Consider the following 18,406-nt stretch of genomic DNA (forward strand, 5'->3'; position numbering starts at 1 on the left):
GCAGGGGTATGCAGCTGCCATACCCTGGGTCCAGGGGGGGAAAGCAAAGCTATCCATGAATGTCTCTTTGTCTATCTGTGCTGGTTATTATGTTGTTAAATTACAGTAAAATAACTACAAATGCAAAATGTAACAAAATGGTCACTTCAACAAGGTATCATAATTATATTCTCCACTCTTGTATTCTCCCCATCTTGACAGAATGGTATATTCCCAGGTTCCGCAGGTCAGCTGCACAGGTGCAATTCATTCTTGTTAATTGTGGCACGTTTACTAACATGCCAAGTTTAGCTGCACTTGAACAACCGTTCCAGGCTGCCATATCCATCCCAAGAAACCGTACAAACCGTAGGAAAAATAGAATGTCCTTCTTAAAATAAATGTATCATGCCTTTTGCTAAGGTATGGCAACATGACTGGTGTGACACCAGTCATGTTGCCATACCTTAGCTTTTTTCTGAACTGACGCCACTGCGTGGGTACAGTCCCACGTCTACACAGCGTCTCAGAGTGCCACAGGTGTTTCCCTCTGTGTGGGCCTGGTGTCTGGCGAGGTCTCCCTGGAGGCCTCCCGGGAGCCTGGGGCTAGATTGGTGGAAGTGGTCTGAGCGTGGCTCTCTACGGTGGGGGTGTGTGGTGGTGATGCGGTGGTACCCTGGGGCTGGTCAGAGGCCGCGTCACACTTCCTTTTCTTCTTCACGTGGTAGTGGTGCTTCTTGGACTTGAGGTGCGCTGCGTGTAAACATTGTGAAAGAAAGTACCGTAAGTTACTAGAAATGTCAACCGAACGTCATCAGGGGTGTCGCACCAAATTCTGGGCCCTGGGTACAAGGATTCGCTCACATTTTGTGCTTTAACTATTTGAAAAAAATCCTTCTAAGGTTTTTTGAAAAACCTATGTTTCTGTCAGTGGTGCTCAAACCTTTTCATGTGAAGGACCCCCAAAATGATATTTATTTGGCCACGGACCCCCATCTCAAAATATTTCGTTCCAGTGACCGCCCAGAAGCAAAAGTTACAAATGTTCGCTTAAAAAATGTATTCAAAGATTTGCACACATTTTCACGACTTTTCAAAAATAACAGATCTACAAGCTCACAGCTCACAGACCTTGTATATCTGCTATTTTTCAATAGCTAAAGTATGGCATAATTAAGGCCCCAACACCTTGGGCCCTAGTAACTCAGTCCCACTTAAACCTCCCCTTGTGACGCCCCTGAAGGTCATGTCTGTATGGTGGGCTGTAGGGCCTGTTTCTGTTTGGTTCCCAGAATAGAAAAGTAGAAATATGTGAGACTAAAGCCCAGACCACACCAATGCAACTGGTGGCAACTCCTTGTAACGAAACAGTGTTAAGGGCACTCCACACCAATGCAACTCATTGCAACTGCCATTGGGGATAATGGTTGCAAATAGTTGCATGCAACTGTTTGGTTGCAAGGAGTTGCATGGCAAATCATTGGTGTGAGGTGGGCTTAAGGCCACATTTACACGCTAACAATCAGGACAGAAAACGACAAAGTGCCGTCGCGTTCTCACTTTATTTCCTATGAGTAGAGTTTAAAAAAAAATCCACTCTGGAAGCAGTTGTTGCAGTTTCAACCCCCAAAAATGCCCTTGTCGTCAAAACGGAAGGCACAACTGATATTTTATTTTCCTCTAGAGACCATTGTCGTCTAAACAGGGCCCAAGTCTCAGGGTGTGATCAGAGTTACACTATGCATGATCCAAGCTGTTGCTGTAATACATGACCTGACTCTCACCTGTCCACTCCATGTCACCGATGATGACCTTGTCACAGAGCTCACAGGTGTGGCGGCTTCGCTTGTTGCTCTGCGGTGTCCCCTCTGCTCTGATTGGCTCAACAGCCGGCAGCTCCCCCTGATTGGAGATTGATTGATGCATTTATTGACCATGAAATAAAATGATATGTCGCATACATACATCTGAAACAAACATCTGAACCACCATAACCAACAGGATTGAAAAAAATCACACCCAATGTGAAGTGAGCGGTGGTCGTGTTTGCATAATGTCTTCAATTGGTAATTGGTGATGTGATACAGGCTACACACACACACATTGCTATGGCAAAACGCTGAGGAAAACACATTGCTATGGCAAAATACTGAGGAAAAAGACTAGGATATAAGTCTAGGATGTAATTGGTGATGTAATATGGCTACGCACACACACATATTGCTATGGCAAAACGCTGAGGAAAACACATTGCTATGGCAAAACGCTGAGGAAAAGTGGCTACAGATAGTGGCTACAGATAATTGGTGATGTAATATGATGTTATATGGCTACACACACACACACACACACACACACATATTGCTATGGCAAAACGCTGAGGAAAACACATTGCTATGGCAAAACACTGAGGAAAAGTGGCTACAGACACACGCACAGCCACTCTATGGAGCGGTTTACCACCGCTCAAAAAAGGATACAGCTAGTTTCCATAGCGGTCCTTTAGTATGAGAGGTGTGTGATGTCATGCAGAGCGGTGCTGTTGGGTGCATGAGATGCATAGAGTTCATGATGTGAGCACGCCTCTGAGTGAATGCGTGGGTGTGCATGTCACTCACAGTGTGTGTTTGTGTGTGTGTGTGTGTGTGTGTGTGTGTGTGTGTGTGTGTGTGTGTGTGTGTGTGTGTGTGGGTGGGAGGGAGGGAGGGGGGGTTGGTCATCAGACACTTCACAATATACCATCTACGATGCAACAAAATGACATCTGTCTTCATCTTTTAGGTGCTTAGCTCATGCCTGCGACTGATCTCCACAGAACCAGTGTTCATTTTTCAGCAAATGTTGATTTAGTCTTAGTCTTTTGAATAACACACCATTTAGTCTTAGTCCTGTCTTATGTCTTCTGAAATAGTTTTAGTTTGGGATTAGTCTTAGTCTTTTAGTCGTCGTCTTTTAGGCTAAGTCTTTTGAGCTAAATATAACCACATAACTCTGAACTCATTGTCTCCTACTGCCTGTTATTTGGTCAAAATAAACCATACATAAAATATGTATTTGGCTGTAATTTCATTGCACAGTTACATACCAGTGTTATTTTTTACAGCCATCAGTCTTAGACTTAGATTTAGTCTTAGTCTTTTGAATAACACAAATAATAGTCTTAGTCTTCTGAAATTGTTTTAGTCTAATCTTAGTCTTAGTCGACAAAATTAACACTGCACGGAACAGAAAGGGAAAGGCTAGGTGGTCGCAAGGGAAGACACGAGAGGAGAGGAGGCCAAACAAATAAAAGAAAGGAAGGAACCAAAACATCGGAAGGTTGGACGAAAACAGAGATAGGGAAAAAAGGAAGTAAGGAAAAAAGGAAGTAAGGAAAAAAGGAAGTAAGGAAAGAGGGAAGCAAGCAAAGGAGGAACCAAAGCAAGAGGGAAGAGAGCAGCGCAACGGAAGAGGAGGAACGAAGAAGGGTGGACGCTTCCCCATTCCCAACAACAGGAGGTAGACAGTGGGATGGGACGATAAGCCATATTATCGTTTATCGTCATAAAAAACACTCACAATAATAGTATCGTGGAGATTTTAATTTATCGTGAATTTGTCCTCCGTTATGCACTGGGATCAATTCACCTTTCATTTGCCGAGCAGCATATCCGGCACCACTTAAACCCTCTTTTGGTAAAATGTACTTATAATATACGTACTGTACTTGATACAGTCTTTTTTTCCACTCTCTACCAAATCTCTTTGCCAAAAAAAATAGCGACACGTTGTGAGCTTGTAGCTCGGCTATTTTTTTGGCAAATATTCCGCCACACAGGATGATGGACGATATTTCGATTATCGTGATAATATCGTAAACCTCGATTTCTTTGGTAACAGTAATCGTTAGGGATGCACGATTAATCGGGCCATCATATTGGTATCGGCAATATCGGCCATAAAAATGCATTATCGGTATCGAAACGATATCAAAATAACTGATCGGTTTAGCCGATACTTTGTTTTATAATATTCACATTTGAATGTGAAGCTGAAAAAGCCCTTTGATGAAGGCTGAAGATTCAATCAGGGTTTTCTGGGATAGCTTTTCAACTTGGATTCTTTTAAATAAAAATATAAAATTTAGATATTTTCAGTGTCATATCTGTCCATACCGATTCCGCTAAGATAAATATATTGCATTTTCTAAAACGGCTAGTTCCATTCCTTGATTCTGATTGGCTGGTTGCCGTGGTATCTGAGACTATAACCACCACCTAGAATCAGTTTATACCAAAGCCAGGTGCGTTATTTCTTTCCACTGTGCCGTGAGGCTGAACTAGAGAAGCGAGCGCTTGATTTTCTCTCAAATCCTGCCGTGCGGGTGCGGGTGCGCCCACATGCATAGGACAGTGACTGAATGGCTCCGGGCGGGGCTTGTAAAGGCAACAAGCGCCCTCTATTCTCCAGGCACATCCTCGGCTGTTAGTTTAGGTTGCTATGCTAGCATTTTTGATGTGATGTTCACCCAAATAGCAGCTAAATCTGGATGAAAATAAGCATGTTGTTTCCCTATTTTCTGGCAAAAAGAATGACGTGAATTTATAAACACACACTGGCTTCCGTTCCTGGGATGTGGCTGGTAAACAAGGAAATGAGGGTCGGAAACACTTTCCCAACGCCTCTCAGCCGGTGTATAATACCACGGTAACCACTCGCCTCTTGTGGCTTATTGCTTTAATAATATAATAATGTAATACATATCGGTATCGACAGATATGAGCCTGTAAAATATCGGATATCGGCCATAAGGTCATGATCGTGCATCTCTAGTAATCGTGATATGAAATCTTCATAATATGATCCCATCCCTAGCAGAGAGTGAGGGAGTGGTGAATGGTGCCAGGCAGGGCCAGCAGGCTGGTTGAGGTCGCTCACGCAGCCCCACCTTCCTCAGACAGTCCAGTATCTGCAGTGCGGGGGCCAGCGCTGTCTCCTCCCACCGCGACGCATCCGTCACGTCCAGACCGTACACCGCAGGAACGTTGTCTCCTGGCCCTGCACACGCACACGCATCACACACACACAGACAGACACACGCATCACACACACACACACACACACACACACACGCATCACACACACACACACACGCATCACACACACGCATCACACACACACACACACACACGCATCACACACACACAGACAGACACATGCATCACACACACACACACACACACACACACACACACACACACACACACACACACACACACACACACACACACACACACACACACACACACACACACACACACACACACACACACACACACACACACACACACACACACACAGACAGACAGACACACGCACAGGGGTGAGAGGCCATGCAGATTTTAGTGCGAGTCAGACTTAAGCTTTGTAAAACCAAAGGGGAACCAGGCTTATCGTCACTGTCGGGCAGAAACCTTGTATCTCCAAGTTTAAAATGTGTACGTTTTTCTCACCAAGTAAAGCCCTGCTTCATCATACAAGGCCGTCGCACAAAAGTAGTGAAAACAGCCGATCTACAAGCACACAACGCCTCGCGCTGCGAGGCGTTGTGTGCTTGTAGATCTGCTGTTTTCACTAGTTTAGTTCATTTTTTAAATGATAAATACAAAACGAACGGCCTTGGACATACAAGGTTTCCACCCAACAACGACGATACGCTTAACGGCGGCCACACTTCGGTGCAAAGCAAAGTCTTCTGATGATGTGAACAGTCTGCAGCTACAGTAGGAATGTCAATTGGATGATGAGGCGGAATGGACTCCTGTGTGAATGACTGTACTGAGCAGAGGGCGAGAGAGAGAGAGAGAGAGAGAGAGCGAGAGAGAGCGAGAGAGAGAGAGAGAGAGAGAGAGAGAGAGAGAGAGAGAGAGCGAGAGAGAGAGAGAGAGAGAGACGGCTCTGCGTCGTAGAGAGAGAGAGAGAGAGCAGCCGCACCCCGGGGCTGTGTCAACCTGCTGACTCACACTCGCTCGATAATGTCTCTCTTCTCCTCCCTCCCCTCCTTCCTCCCACTCCACTCTCTCTCTCTCTCTCTCTCTCTCTCTCTCTCTCTCTCTCTCTCCTCTCTCTCTCTCTCTCTCTCTCTCTCTCTCTCTCTCTCTCTCTCTCTGTCTTTCTTTCCTTCCTTTCGCATGCTTTCTCTCTCACTCTCACTCCCTCTCTTTCCATCAGTCTCGCTGCAGCTTTCACTCTCTCTCATTCCGCTCTCTTCCACCCTCTCGCACACATTCTCCCTCTCAGGCGCGTCGCACCAAATCCTGGGCCCTGGGTACAAGGATTCACTGCGGGCCCCCCCATGAATGTTCTTCATAGGGGGACTGGGTTTTGACCCATTTAGACTGGGAACGCATTATTACGCGTTCTTTTGTGCTTTAACTATTGAAAAATAGCAGATATACAAGCTCACTGCGCAGCAGCGAGTGCCGCGCCGCAAGCTTGTAGATCTGCTATTTTTGAAAAATCGTGAAAGAAAGTCTTTGAATATTTTTGACACGATTCTATAAATGTCTTCTAAATCCTTCTTCTATATCAGTGGTGCTCAAACCTTTTCATGTGAAGGACACCCAAAATTATATGTATTTTGCCACGGACACCCATCTCAAAATATTTAGTTCCAGGGACCCCTCAGAAGCAAATTTGAGTTACAAAGTTCGCACACATTTTCATGACTTTTCAAAAATAGCAGATCTACAAGCTCGCTGTGAGCTTGTATATCTGCTATTTTTCAATGGCTAAAGTATAAAATAGTTAAGGCCCCCTCCGCCTTGGGCCCTAGTAACTCAGTCCCACTCCCCCCCCCCCCCTTAATTGTGACACCCCTGCTCCCTCTCTCTCTCTCTCTCTCTCTCTCTCTCTCTCCCCTCCCCCGCGTTACTCATTCTCTTCAGTCAGCAGTCTTCAGTCTTCCAAGCCAAGCCTCAGCACTAAAGAGCAGAAGAAGTCCCTGCCTGCCCGTCTGTCTGTCTGTCTGCCCGTCTGTCTGTCTGTCTGTCTAAACGCCTGACTATCTGTCTCACACTGCCTGTCTGTCTGTCTGTCTGTCTGTCTGTCTGTCTGTCTGTCTGTCTGTCTGTCTGTCTGTCAAAACGCTTGACTGTCTGTCTCACGCTGCCTGTCTAGCAATTCTATGTGCCGGTCTGTCTGCAGGTATCTGAACTAGACTTGTCACAATTATTACATAATAATCGTCTTAATCGCAATTATTTCACATAATGGTGATTATTTTGTCATAATCGTCATAATCAATTCCATGTTGAAAAAAAAAAGATCATATTTTCAAACATTTTCAAAAATAGTGGAAATAGCCGATCTACAAGCTCGAGCTTGTAGATCGGCTATTTCCACTATCAATGTTCTTTTTTCAGGTATAAAGTTGTCAAATATTATGTCTGTAATTTCTTGTATATTTAGGTTATGTGTCTCATCTGCCATGTGCAACTTCAAAGCCTACGAGACAAACGAAATGTAATCGTCAACGACAGAAACACAATTAAATCGCAATTATTTGAGTGACAATTAATCGTCATGTAAAATGTCATAATGGTGACAGCCGTAATCAGAACAGATCTGACTGCATGTTCGACGCTAAAGCGCCCACCCTGCCCTACAATGACTCAAGGCTCGAAAAAACAACGGGTGTGTTGTGTGTGTGTGTGTGTGTGTGTGTGTTGTGGCAAAGCGAGAGAGAGAGTGACTTAGCAAGAACAACACACAGATTCATATAAACTCACACCTGCGGCAATGTATCTGAAAGAGGAGAGATCGAGGTAGATATACTCACCCACACACCCACACATTAATCCTATTAACCTGTAAGGCTCAGTCAGTCAACTCAATTATGGCCTAATCCTTTACGCACACAAACAGCATGTGTCACTACAGCACACAGCCTATGGAGTGAAACTATTCAAAATCCATTACGGGAGGTAAATAAAGCATGTGACTATATGATTGATTTGACTGCACAGCTCAGCGGATAACGTCACTTAAAGAAAAGTGTGTGTGTGTGTGTGTGTGTGTGTGTGTGTGTGTGTGTGTGTGTGTGTGTGTAAATTGTGCATTTTTATGTCGTCCCTTTATCCAAAGCGCTTTACAATATGCATCCCGTTCACGCATTCACATCACGCTCTAACAGCGAAGGCAACCGTCATGTACTGTAAGGCAGTGGTTCTCAGCCAGTGGTCCGGGGACCACCAGTGGTCCTTGAGGGGGGTCCCAGGTGGTCCCCTTCATTAATTAAAACGGGAGCGTTCCCAGCGTTGACGTTGACGCGACGCTCGACGCACCCGGTGGAGCTGGGGGTTAACTGTTAAAGAACGCTTTGACACAAAGCCAAGAGGAACTGGGAATTCCATGACGGTCCATGTTTCTTCTGTGTGTGAGTGCGTGTGTGTGTGTGATAGAGAGAGATCCATGTTGGTATGCATGCCACAATATCAACCCAATTCCAATGTAACGCCTCGTGCGACAAAGTACCACACGTGAGCCCTGACGGCCTGAATTTACATTACCGCTGTGAGATATTACACACCGGCCACTTACATCCACACATGACCCTATTATTCACTGTGTCAGGACCAGCTGTTGTTCATTAAAAAGCCCAACACGACACGGTGACAATGACAAAGAATAAACACAGAAGCCTTCAATTGCAAGTTATTAACTCTACTGACCTCCTATCGGCTGGAGCACCCGCTCGCTTATTAGCTCCACCGAGCCGCTAATGAGCCAAAACCATTGTCTTCCATTCTGTGTGTCCGTGTAGCCTTTACACAGTCAAACACTTGAGTGTTCATTTATGGGTCCATATCTTTCTTACGTCTCTGTAACTTTGTAAATAACTGAATACTGCTGTGCTACTACTGGACAACTAAATTTCCCCCTTGGGATAATAAAGGTATCTATCTATCTTACTTAAAACGTACGATATTTACAGCTTAAAGGACAACTTTGTTTTTTTACAACAAGGGTTCATATTTTAGACAGAGAGAAAAGAAAAGATGAGTGTTAAAATGTTTTCATTTACTTCTCTCTATCGTTTTAGTGATTTTAACTATTTTGTTTTTCATGCATGCCTCCAGGTTGGAGGCATGCATGCAAGAGGCTAAATATCTCTTAAAACACAGTAGGCCCATTCCCAAGACGCACCACAATCTTTCATGGGCAGATGACTTATGGGGGCTGGTGTAAATAGCAGGCTAATATAGAAATTGATAGCTTATTGTGTCTAAAAAGACATATTTAGCCACTTGTACGCATGCCCCCACCCACTGAAATCCTAAATACTAAAATCGCTAAAACAATAGAAAGCAGTAAATGAAAACATTTGAAGTTTGAAGACTCATCTTTTCTTTTCTCTAATTAGTTACTATCTAACATATGAACCCTTGTTGTAAAAAAACTAAGTTGTCCTTTAAAGACTCCGAGCAGGAGCAGGCCAACTTCAGAGGGGGGAGTGTATGCAGTGAACGTTGACCGTTGCGTCAGTGGACACAATGTTGTTTTGAATCTTTTGGTGGTATTTACAAGCTGCACCTGGCGTAGCCGTGCCATTACCAGGGCCAGGAACTTGTCTCTACTCTCCTCTTACAGGTCTTCAGGTCTTCGGTAAATACTTGACCTCGGCAGCAGGCAGCTGCTCGACAGTCACTCGGCTTTTCTCTTTAAACATTTACTTCTTTCCCGTTATCTCTCTCTCCCCCTCTTCTCTCTTCCCTCCCCGCCTGTTCCCCTGTTTTCGCCATACCTCCCCGCCGCCGGTCTCCCGGGGCTCGGCGCCGGGGCACGGCGGAGCGGAGAGGTATACACAGAAAGGTGGGACGCGGGCGGCGGGGATTGCCAGATGCTGGACGGACCTTCCTCCCAACCCCCTCCCCCCCCTTCTTGTTGGGTGAAATCTTACTCTGCTAATCCACTCCGTTGAGAGAGAGGGATGATAAGGAGAAGTGGAGGAACAAAGGGTGCCCTGCCCCACGGAACACACACACACACACACACACACACACACACACACACACACACACACACACACACACACACACACACACACACACACACACACACACACACACACACACACACACACACACACACACACACACACACACACACACACACCCCCCACATCACAGACTGCATGCGCTGCCTTTTCAGGCGCGAGGGGAAGATCGCTTTGCCAACAAGAAGGAACAAGCAGTGTCGCCCGGCAGCTGCTGCCTGCCTGCCTGCGTGTGTGTGTGTGTGTGTGTGTGTGTGTGTGTGTGTGTGTGTGTGTGTGTGTGTGTGTGTGTGTGTGTGTGTGTGTGTGTGTGTGTGTGTGTGTGTGTGTGTGTGTGTGTGTGTGTGTGTGTGTGTCTGCATTGAAACGGTACCACCTGTTGCAACAAACGGCCCACGGAGTCATTATGATGCCCTCTGCCCACAACCTGGCTGGCGCTGCCTGGTGTGTGTGTTTGTCGAGCGAGTTGCGCCGGGTGTTTCGTTCTTGTTATAAAAAATTAAAGCGAGACACACCGTGTCCTCATCCTGCCTCTGGTCTAACTGGACAGCTGCCTGAACCAGATTCTACCATCACATCACTATTTCGGTCTTCTTCTTTGTGTTGGTGGCGGCTCACTTTGTTATCCATTATTTTCTCTATCCCCCCCCCCTCCCCCCCCCCCCCCATTACCACCATCTAAAACGGCTCCTTTCTCTCTCTCTTCTCTACTGCATTTTAGAACCTCAGATCTCCAGCCCCCTCACCAGTTTGTCCGTAACTCATTTCCTGCGATCCCCGTCGAAACCGGAGATTTCCCGCTGTACCACTCTGCGATGCCCGTAGATCCCGGAAATTTAATTCGCTTTAATCATTATGAAACAATTAAAAGTATGGTCGCTGTATATACTGTAGCCGCTTCGGAGACTTTAGGCCCGCCTCCTAACTGTATCCGGTTGTATTTCCTGTTTAGACCGGATCTAGGTTTCCATATCCGGTCTGAGAGCCAATCATAGCTCCGGGCCCATAAGTTTCCATGTAAACAAGGAAGCATCCTGCTCGGTCATATCATCGTCTTTTTTCCACGCATTTTTTTTTATTTGATAGCTGTTTGATTCTTGTGCCCGCCTGGCATATGATCCGCGCACATATCGTCTGCTATGTGCGCGAACGTGTCCACGTGTTACCATAGCGCACAGCTGGCTGTTTCCAATGTTTTCTTATGTAAATACTGGCAGATACAGCAGGATACTGCCTGGCAATGGATTTGTCTATTCCAATGGATTTCTTTTTTTTCGAAAGCTGTCATCTTGTTTACCGATCTACTACATGAGTCGCGCACAGATCATGCACTATGCGTGCACGTGCCCACGTTAAGGACAATTTGGCAGGAAAACAGTTCAGCCTATGTTTAAAATAGCAGTATATGAATTAACCAACAGGGGAATTGAGCGGAACCTGAATATAAGGTGGCGATGAAGCGACCCAAGTTTTATTCAAAATTAGGTTGATTTTTCACGGCGAATAAAGGCGTCAACCTGTATGAATAAGCCATCAAGAGTATGGTGCATCTTAAGCCTCGATCAGAGTCGGGTCCGCGGTGGAAGGCTATCCACTGCGGTGTAGTCTTTTTGAGTCATGAAACTACGTTACGTCATTCCTCGCGGTGGAGAGCTTTCCACCGCGAGTCCCAACACATCTCTCTGTTTTTACTATCAGACAGATAGGCTCTTCACCCCGTTCACTGATTGGTCAATCTAGACTAGTCAGGCACGGTGAATAGGACTCCACCGTGGCGTACTATGATGGCCTGCACTTATTTTCTGACTTGAGGTGGAAGGCTTTCCACCTCAAATTTGCGGTGGATAGCTCTTCACCGTAGACTCTGATCGAGGCTTAAGAGGTTCGCCTTTGTAGGGCTTCTCCGCCATGCCCGAGGAACCCGAAGATTTAACAAGCTTTCATTAAAAAATAATAATTTATCGAAGCCGAACTAAACAAGGCCCTAACTAATGCTCCGGGATCGGTTTCTACACGGACACATTATGGAGCGGGCCAATTAACATTGAGGCCGTAAAACCGGAAGCGGATGGTCCGTCCTCTATTCCGGCCCGTTAGCTTTCTGTGTAAACACCACGGCTTACAGATGGAGAACGATTTGATCAATTGAAAAAATGTCAACGGATTTGAGAAGCTGATGGAATACGCAAACACACGATGCATAGCAGTGTCCGATCGCGCACGATGGGAACTGGATGAGCGCCCGCGTTAACAGGTAGGAGAAGCCACCAGTGAAAGACATAGAAAGATCTTCGGTTTCCTCGGCCGTAAACAACCAATGAGTTAATTCGGCTGTTCGTGCCACCGAGATGTTGTGACTCCCAGGAGCCGAACCGAAATAAATGTGTCTCTAAAAGTGGAGTATGAATGGTCCCTAACCATCCTACTATGATGGATGTCATGTCACGCCATGCCCGTGTAAAGACCTTAACAGATCGGCGATAAGGAGAGTTTTTGTGGTGGCAAAGACCAAGGTTTGGCTTTTATCAATGGGGGGGGAGGGGGTGGCTGCAGCCTACCGGCTGGCAGCGCATGCTTCAGCTGTGCGAGTGTATAAGTGTGTTCGTGTGTAAGAGGGGTGTGTGTGTGTGTGTGTGTGTGTGTGTGTGTGTGTGTGTAGGGGGGTTCTAACTTCCCAACAGACAAGAGAACAAACTCGCCCAGCACCTGTCGCCACAGCTGTATCAAGTTCCCTCCACTATCCGTCCATCCATCTCTCCTCTCTCTCTCTCTTTCGCCATGTCCTCACCTCTCACTCATGTTTGGGACTAAAAAGACACACTGATGTTACTTAATACTTAACCATGCTTCAGCTAAACTATACCTGGGTGGGTATCCTTGTTACAGGTGTGTGTGTGCGTGTAGGTGTGTGTGTGTGTGTGTGTGTGTGTGTGTGTGTGTGTGTGTGTGTGTGTGTGTGTGTGTTCAGTGACCTCCTGCTAACTGCAGTGTGTGTGTGGTCAGGGCAAACTCCTCCCGGCAGCTCTGTAATACTTCAAAAGATTAGCCTGCTCAGCTGAGACCTACCGGGCTTTGGGGGCCTTTGTGTGCGTGTGCGTGTATGTGCGTGCGTGTGCGTGCGTGTGTGTGTGTGTGTGTGTGTGTGTGTGTGTGTGTGTGTGTGTGTGTGTGTGTGTGTGTGTGTGTGTGTGTGTGTGTGTGTGTGTGCGCGTGTGTGTACACTGGGACTCAGGAAGAGTGAAAGGAGCTTGGCAGTTAGAACATGAGAGGGGGAGAAGTGAAAAGTGTGTGTGTGGGGGGTGTGATGGTGGGTAAACATTTGGAGTAAACCACTTCAACTATATGCAAAAACGCTGATCCACGCTTTTGTCTTCTCTCGGCTTGATTACTGTAACGCACTTCTCTCTGGTCTGCCAAAGAAAACAACTGACAGACTTCAACTTGTTCAAAATGCGGCAGCCAGAGTTTTAACTAAAACTAAGATAAGAGAACATATTACTCCAGTCTTAGCGTCGCTACACTGGCTCCCGGTTGTTTTTAGGATTGATTTTAAAATTATTTTACTTGTTTTTAAAGCTCTAAATGGTCTGGCACCTTCGTACCTCTATGACTGCCTGCATAGATATGTTCCAAACCGCCCACTCACGTCGTCTAGTGCAGACATACTTGAGGCGCCAACAATGACATATAAAAAATATGGTGAAGCAGATTTCTGCTTCTACGGACCGACAGCTTGGAATAAACTCCCACTACACCTAAGACAGGCAGCCTCTGTGGATAGCTTTAAAGCACAGCTCAAGACCCATTTCTTTACTCTTGCTTTTAGCTGAATGTTTAAATCCCTGTGCAGTTTAATTGACGTCTGCACTGTTCTGAAATTGTTCTTCAATGTTTTATGTTTTTATTTTTCTGCTTTATTGTAATCATTGTAATTAATTTTTATTTTATTATTATTATTATTTTTTTCTCTGTTAAGCACTTGTGCTTCATCTTCTGCTCTGTAAAGCGCTTTGAGCTGCATTTCATGTCATGAAAGGTGCTATACAAATAAAGTTTTATTATTATTATTATATACTTGGTTGACCGGATTCCCAGGTGCTCTACACTAGGCCCCCCCAACCTGTTTTCACTCTACACTGAGGCGCTGTGAGCTTGTAGATCGTCTATTTTGGCAACATGTCCCCCCCCCCCCAGAATAGTATAGGGACACTAGAGTTCATGTGGTTAAGATGTCATGAAGGGGTTAAGGTGTTTGCCTGGGACGACCCCGGATTAGTAGGGCTGTCACAATTATTACATAATCGTCTAATCGCAATTATTTGACATAATCACGATTATTTTTCATAATCGTCATAATCGTTTCCATGTTGAAAAAAAATCATGTATATAAAAAAAAAAGAAAAAAATAGTGGAAATAGCAGATCTACAAGCTCACAACGCACATCACATCACATCAAATCACGGGCTTAAAAGCTTTGAGAGAGCTTTGTTTATTGGAACATTAAGTTCCTCAGGGGTGGCAGTGGCTCAGGGGTAGAGATCCCGGACTCCCCCACAGTTAGTGTGGAAGAGTCCTTGACTCTGAACCCCTGGTTGCTCCTGATGAGCAGGTTGGTGCCTTGCATGGTTTCCTCTACCATGGGTGTATGAATGTGTGTGTGTGAATGGGTGAATGTAATGCACAATCTATGTAAAGCACAGTTTGCCATTCATATAAACACATTGAACTGTCTTAAGATCCTACGAAACCACATGTAGGAATAAATTCAACTTTCAACCGGGTGTCCCTATTTTGAGCATGTCTTTGTCATTGGTGAAAATGTAAAAATAAATGTAAAAATGGCTATTCGTTGCACAACAAAGTATATCGGGCTTTAAGTAATTAAGGCGGAGTGGTGGTGATTGAGGATTAGGTATTCAGGGAGGGAAGGAAGGAGGGAAGGAATGGAGGAAGGATGGATGGCCAGACGCCGCATGGATGGACGAACGGAGAGATGGAACAGTGGAGGAACGACGGAGGCAAATACATGCACATCAATGGCTAACTCATTTATACAGGATTTGTGACTAAGGCTTTGGTACCATGTCTGTGCCAACTGAGTTGTTGAAAATGTCAGACTTTCTGTACTTAACTAATTAAAAAAACAGAATGCATCTGTGTCATTTTAAGATGCGTTGGCTGTTCATGTACAAGATACACTACTGTGTAACACCAGAGGCAGCGCCACAGATCACTTTCAACCCAGAGTCAAAACCAACCAAAGGGTCAAACTCATTCTTCTGCTATACCACCAAAATGTGGAAAGCCTTACCGAAGGCCATAAAGGAGTGTGGATCACTAGCATCCTTTAAAATTGCCCTGAAAAACCACTTACAGGCAGCAGCCGTTCGCAACTGGTAAAAAACAAACCTAGCCCAGCCCTACCCTCCCCTGCCCCTTCCTTGTATATACTTACTGTTTGTTTAGACTTACTGTTTTCTTTTTTTTGTTATTTATTTTTATCTTCCTTACATATCTACTGCATAGTACTGTGTTCTATTCGTCTGTCATTCAATGTTATATGAGATACTTTAATGGTTTCCTGTGGAAATAAGCTTAGTCTTTTCATGGATCTAGACCTTTAGTAGACCTTGTACCAGTGAACTGTACCGTCATGAAACTGTACCTTTTCCTATGCAAACTTCTAATAAAGTCTTCAATCAATCAATCAATCATAATTGGCAGATGTAGGTAGGTAGGTACTGGGTAGGTAGTAGTGTTGTGCGAGTCAGGGTTTTTTATGGACCGCGGGCCCCGCACATTTTAATTTTCTGGCCCAGCTCAACCTGCCCCACAACACGGCATCAGTTTTCACAGCCCGGCTCAGCCCAGCCCGCCGTCATTAAATACATGTCAAATACGTCTTTGAATGTGGATTTATTCCATCCATCACGGAAAAGCCAATCCCAACCGTGTACAAACAGAATGGCATATTGGAGAAGAAACTTTCAGTGCTGATGAGCACATTACATTACAGTGCAGTGCAACAGAGCCATATAAAATATCTTTTTAACATTTAAAAGCAAAGAACCGTTAACATGACGGCATGACGACGAGATGCTTATTTTAATTGACAACACTCGTGTATAGAACTATACACACAGAGCACAACGCTAATGTATCACAGAGAGATGTTGTAGATCCAGTAGCCTAGTCGCTGGTGCAAGACAAAATAAATAACTATGAAGAGAAAAGACCGAAATGTTTAAGTGCAGCGTCAACTTTTCATCAGAGCTCTGTAGGCTACTGACGCCTCTCCCACAACAGCCAGCAGAAGGTAATTAACCAGTCCACTCACCCATTGCTGCTTTCAACCGCTGTGCATTATTTTCACAGGAGCATGGTTTTCATAAATATGAACTTTAGATTAGTCAAAAGCTTGTATAATCCAGGTGATTCCTGTTTACATCTTGTAGGCTGCAACAGGTAGCCAATAACAACACGCAGAAGCATTTCCTGTTAAAACGGTGGATTTCAAAATAAGACCCTCCCGTAATAATGATTGATTAGGCAACTGGTTTTATTGTTTAAGTCTACTTACAGGAAGTACAATGGACTAAATTAGAATTACATGACGACACGGACACACCAGCGAGCGTCTCTTGACTTTCAAGGGACGCTCTAGACATGCTTGGTGCGCATTAAATATATTATTTGGACGGGAGTCGGGACCGCCTCAACCTGCCCCGCCAATAAAGTGTACATTTCTTGGCCCAGCTCAACCCGGCCTGCGGGCTGACCGCGGGTTCGGGCCGGCCCGCGAATCACTAGTAGGTATGTAGGTAGGTAGGTAGGTGGGTGGGTAGGTAGGTACTGGGTAGGTACAGTAAGTAGGTAGGTAGGTAGGTAGGTAGGTAGGTAGGCGGCCAGGCAGTCTGTCAGACAGAGAGCTACTGAGGTTTAGATCCTGGCTTGTCCTAAGCTACCTGGGCCTAACAGGATTAGAAGGCTGGGTTACTACAGGACACCCTGCTAGTGGGCCACAGAGGCTGCTGAGGCATGTATCAAAACAGCAATGCGGTATCGGCAGTGGAAGCTTGTGATTGGCTGAACCGGAGGTAGGGAGCGCTCCGTTGTGTTCGCCTGGACCGCGCAGAGGTGACGAAATTTAGGGTGCCGAAGATTTACTATTCTGTCCATAACAGCACATAAGCCGGTAACGGCGCTGAGTCGGTTCATGTGACCGTCAACTCGCAACGCTCGACTATGCGATGTTTCATAACATATAATCATAAACATTCTATAATTATAAGGTCAAGTATTATACTTAATAATTGGGACTAATTAAGAACCATTATCATAGTTATAATAGGCCTACATTTACAGTAGTTTAGGCATTTTGGTTTGATAAGGTTGTGGGCAGAACAATTTGTCCTCGTTTGTTATTTGACTATTTTTACTTTAATTATAATTAAAGACACTTCATGGTGAATAGTGATTATAATGAATAGCCTATGTCATGATTGCTAGATCAGATTGTGTTTATAATGTAACGCCTCCGTCATCTCCACCGAAAACAAGCGATCCCCCCTTGTTCCATTGTCGAAACCGGGTTGCGGTTTTGATTCACGCGCTGCTGAGGCACCGTTCGCACATTCTTTAGGTGCCGTATACCCGTGGTTCTCAACCTGTGGGTCGGGACCCCCAGGGGGGTCCCCAAATTATTTTGGGGGGGTCCCCAGATGATTAGCTTAATGTGCAACATTGTTTTCTCTCTCAACAGTAAACTAACAAACCAACATAAAGTTATGCACATTTCTAAAGTGACAATTTAAGGACTTTTTATTACCTCTAAAATGACAAATTAAACACTGGCCAAATTGTCAAATATATAGAGACAGAAATTGTGAAAATAGCAGATCTACATGCTCACAACGCCGTTGTGAGCATGTAGATCTGCTATTTTCACAATAGAACCGTGTTGTACAAAATGTAATTTCTCAACTCTTAGTGCTCGTCAGGGTGGGGGGTCCCCAGTTCAAAAATGATTATTTTGGGGGTCGCGGCCTGAAAAGGTTGAGAACAACTGCTGTACACCACTGTTTCCAATATGTTTCAAAGGGCATTTCATGAATAAAATCAAATAATTTCCATAAATAAATTAGAAAACGTTAAGAAATAGTTAAAATAGACGATCTACAGGCTCACCAAGCGAAGCCACGCATCCCGTTGTGAGCTTGTATACAATTTTCACTAGTTTGGTCCCGGGCAAATGTCAAATTTCTCTTTTGAGTCTCCGGCTAAAAAGTTTGGGAACCACTGCTGTACACACTTGGACACAGTGAAAAGATAGGGAGACCTTTGAATTTTGAGAAACTGTGACCCAAGTGGGTCATTTTGTCCAACAGCGT

At 45.0% G+C, this 18,406-nt stretch overlaps 1 protein-coding gene across 1 annotated transcript in view; it reads right to left on the bottom strand.

The window, feature by feature from the left end:
* Positions 1 to 505: 505 nt before the first annotated feature.
* Positions 506 to 18,406, bottom strand: part of LOC308293202 (tRNA dimethylallyltransferase-like) — a gene marked incomplete at both ends in the record, with an annotated part of 73,435 nt that continues 55,534 nt past the window's right edge. Inside the window, 3 exons of the mRNA XM_080735639.1 lie at positions 506 to 732; positions 1,764 to 1,881; positions 4,907 to 5,016. Of these exons, the coding sequence (XP_080591765.1) occupies positions 506 to 732; positions 1,764 to 1,881; positions 4,907 to 5,016 (455 nt within the window). The remainder of the gene's footprint in view (positions 733 to 1,763; positions 1,882 to 4,906; positions 5,017 to 18,406) is intronic.

Source organism: Nannobrachium achirus, assembly GCF_963921795.1.
Source record: "Nannobrachium achirus genome assembly, chromosome: 10".
In the NCBI taxonomy this organism is placed as follows: Eukaryota; Metazoa; Chordata; class Actinopteri; order Myctophiformes; family Myctophidae; genus Nannobrachium; species Nannobrachium achirus.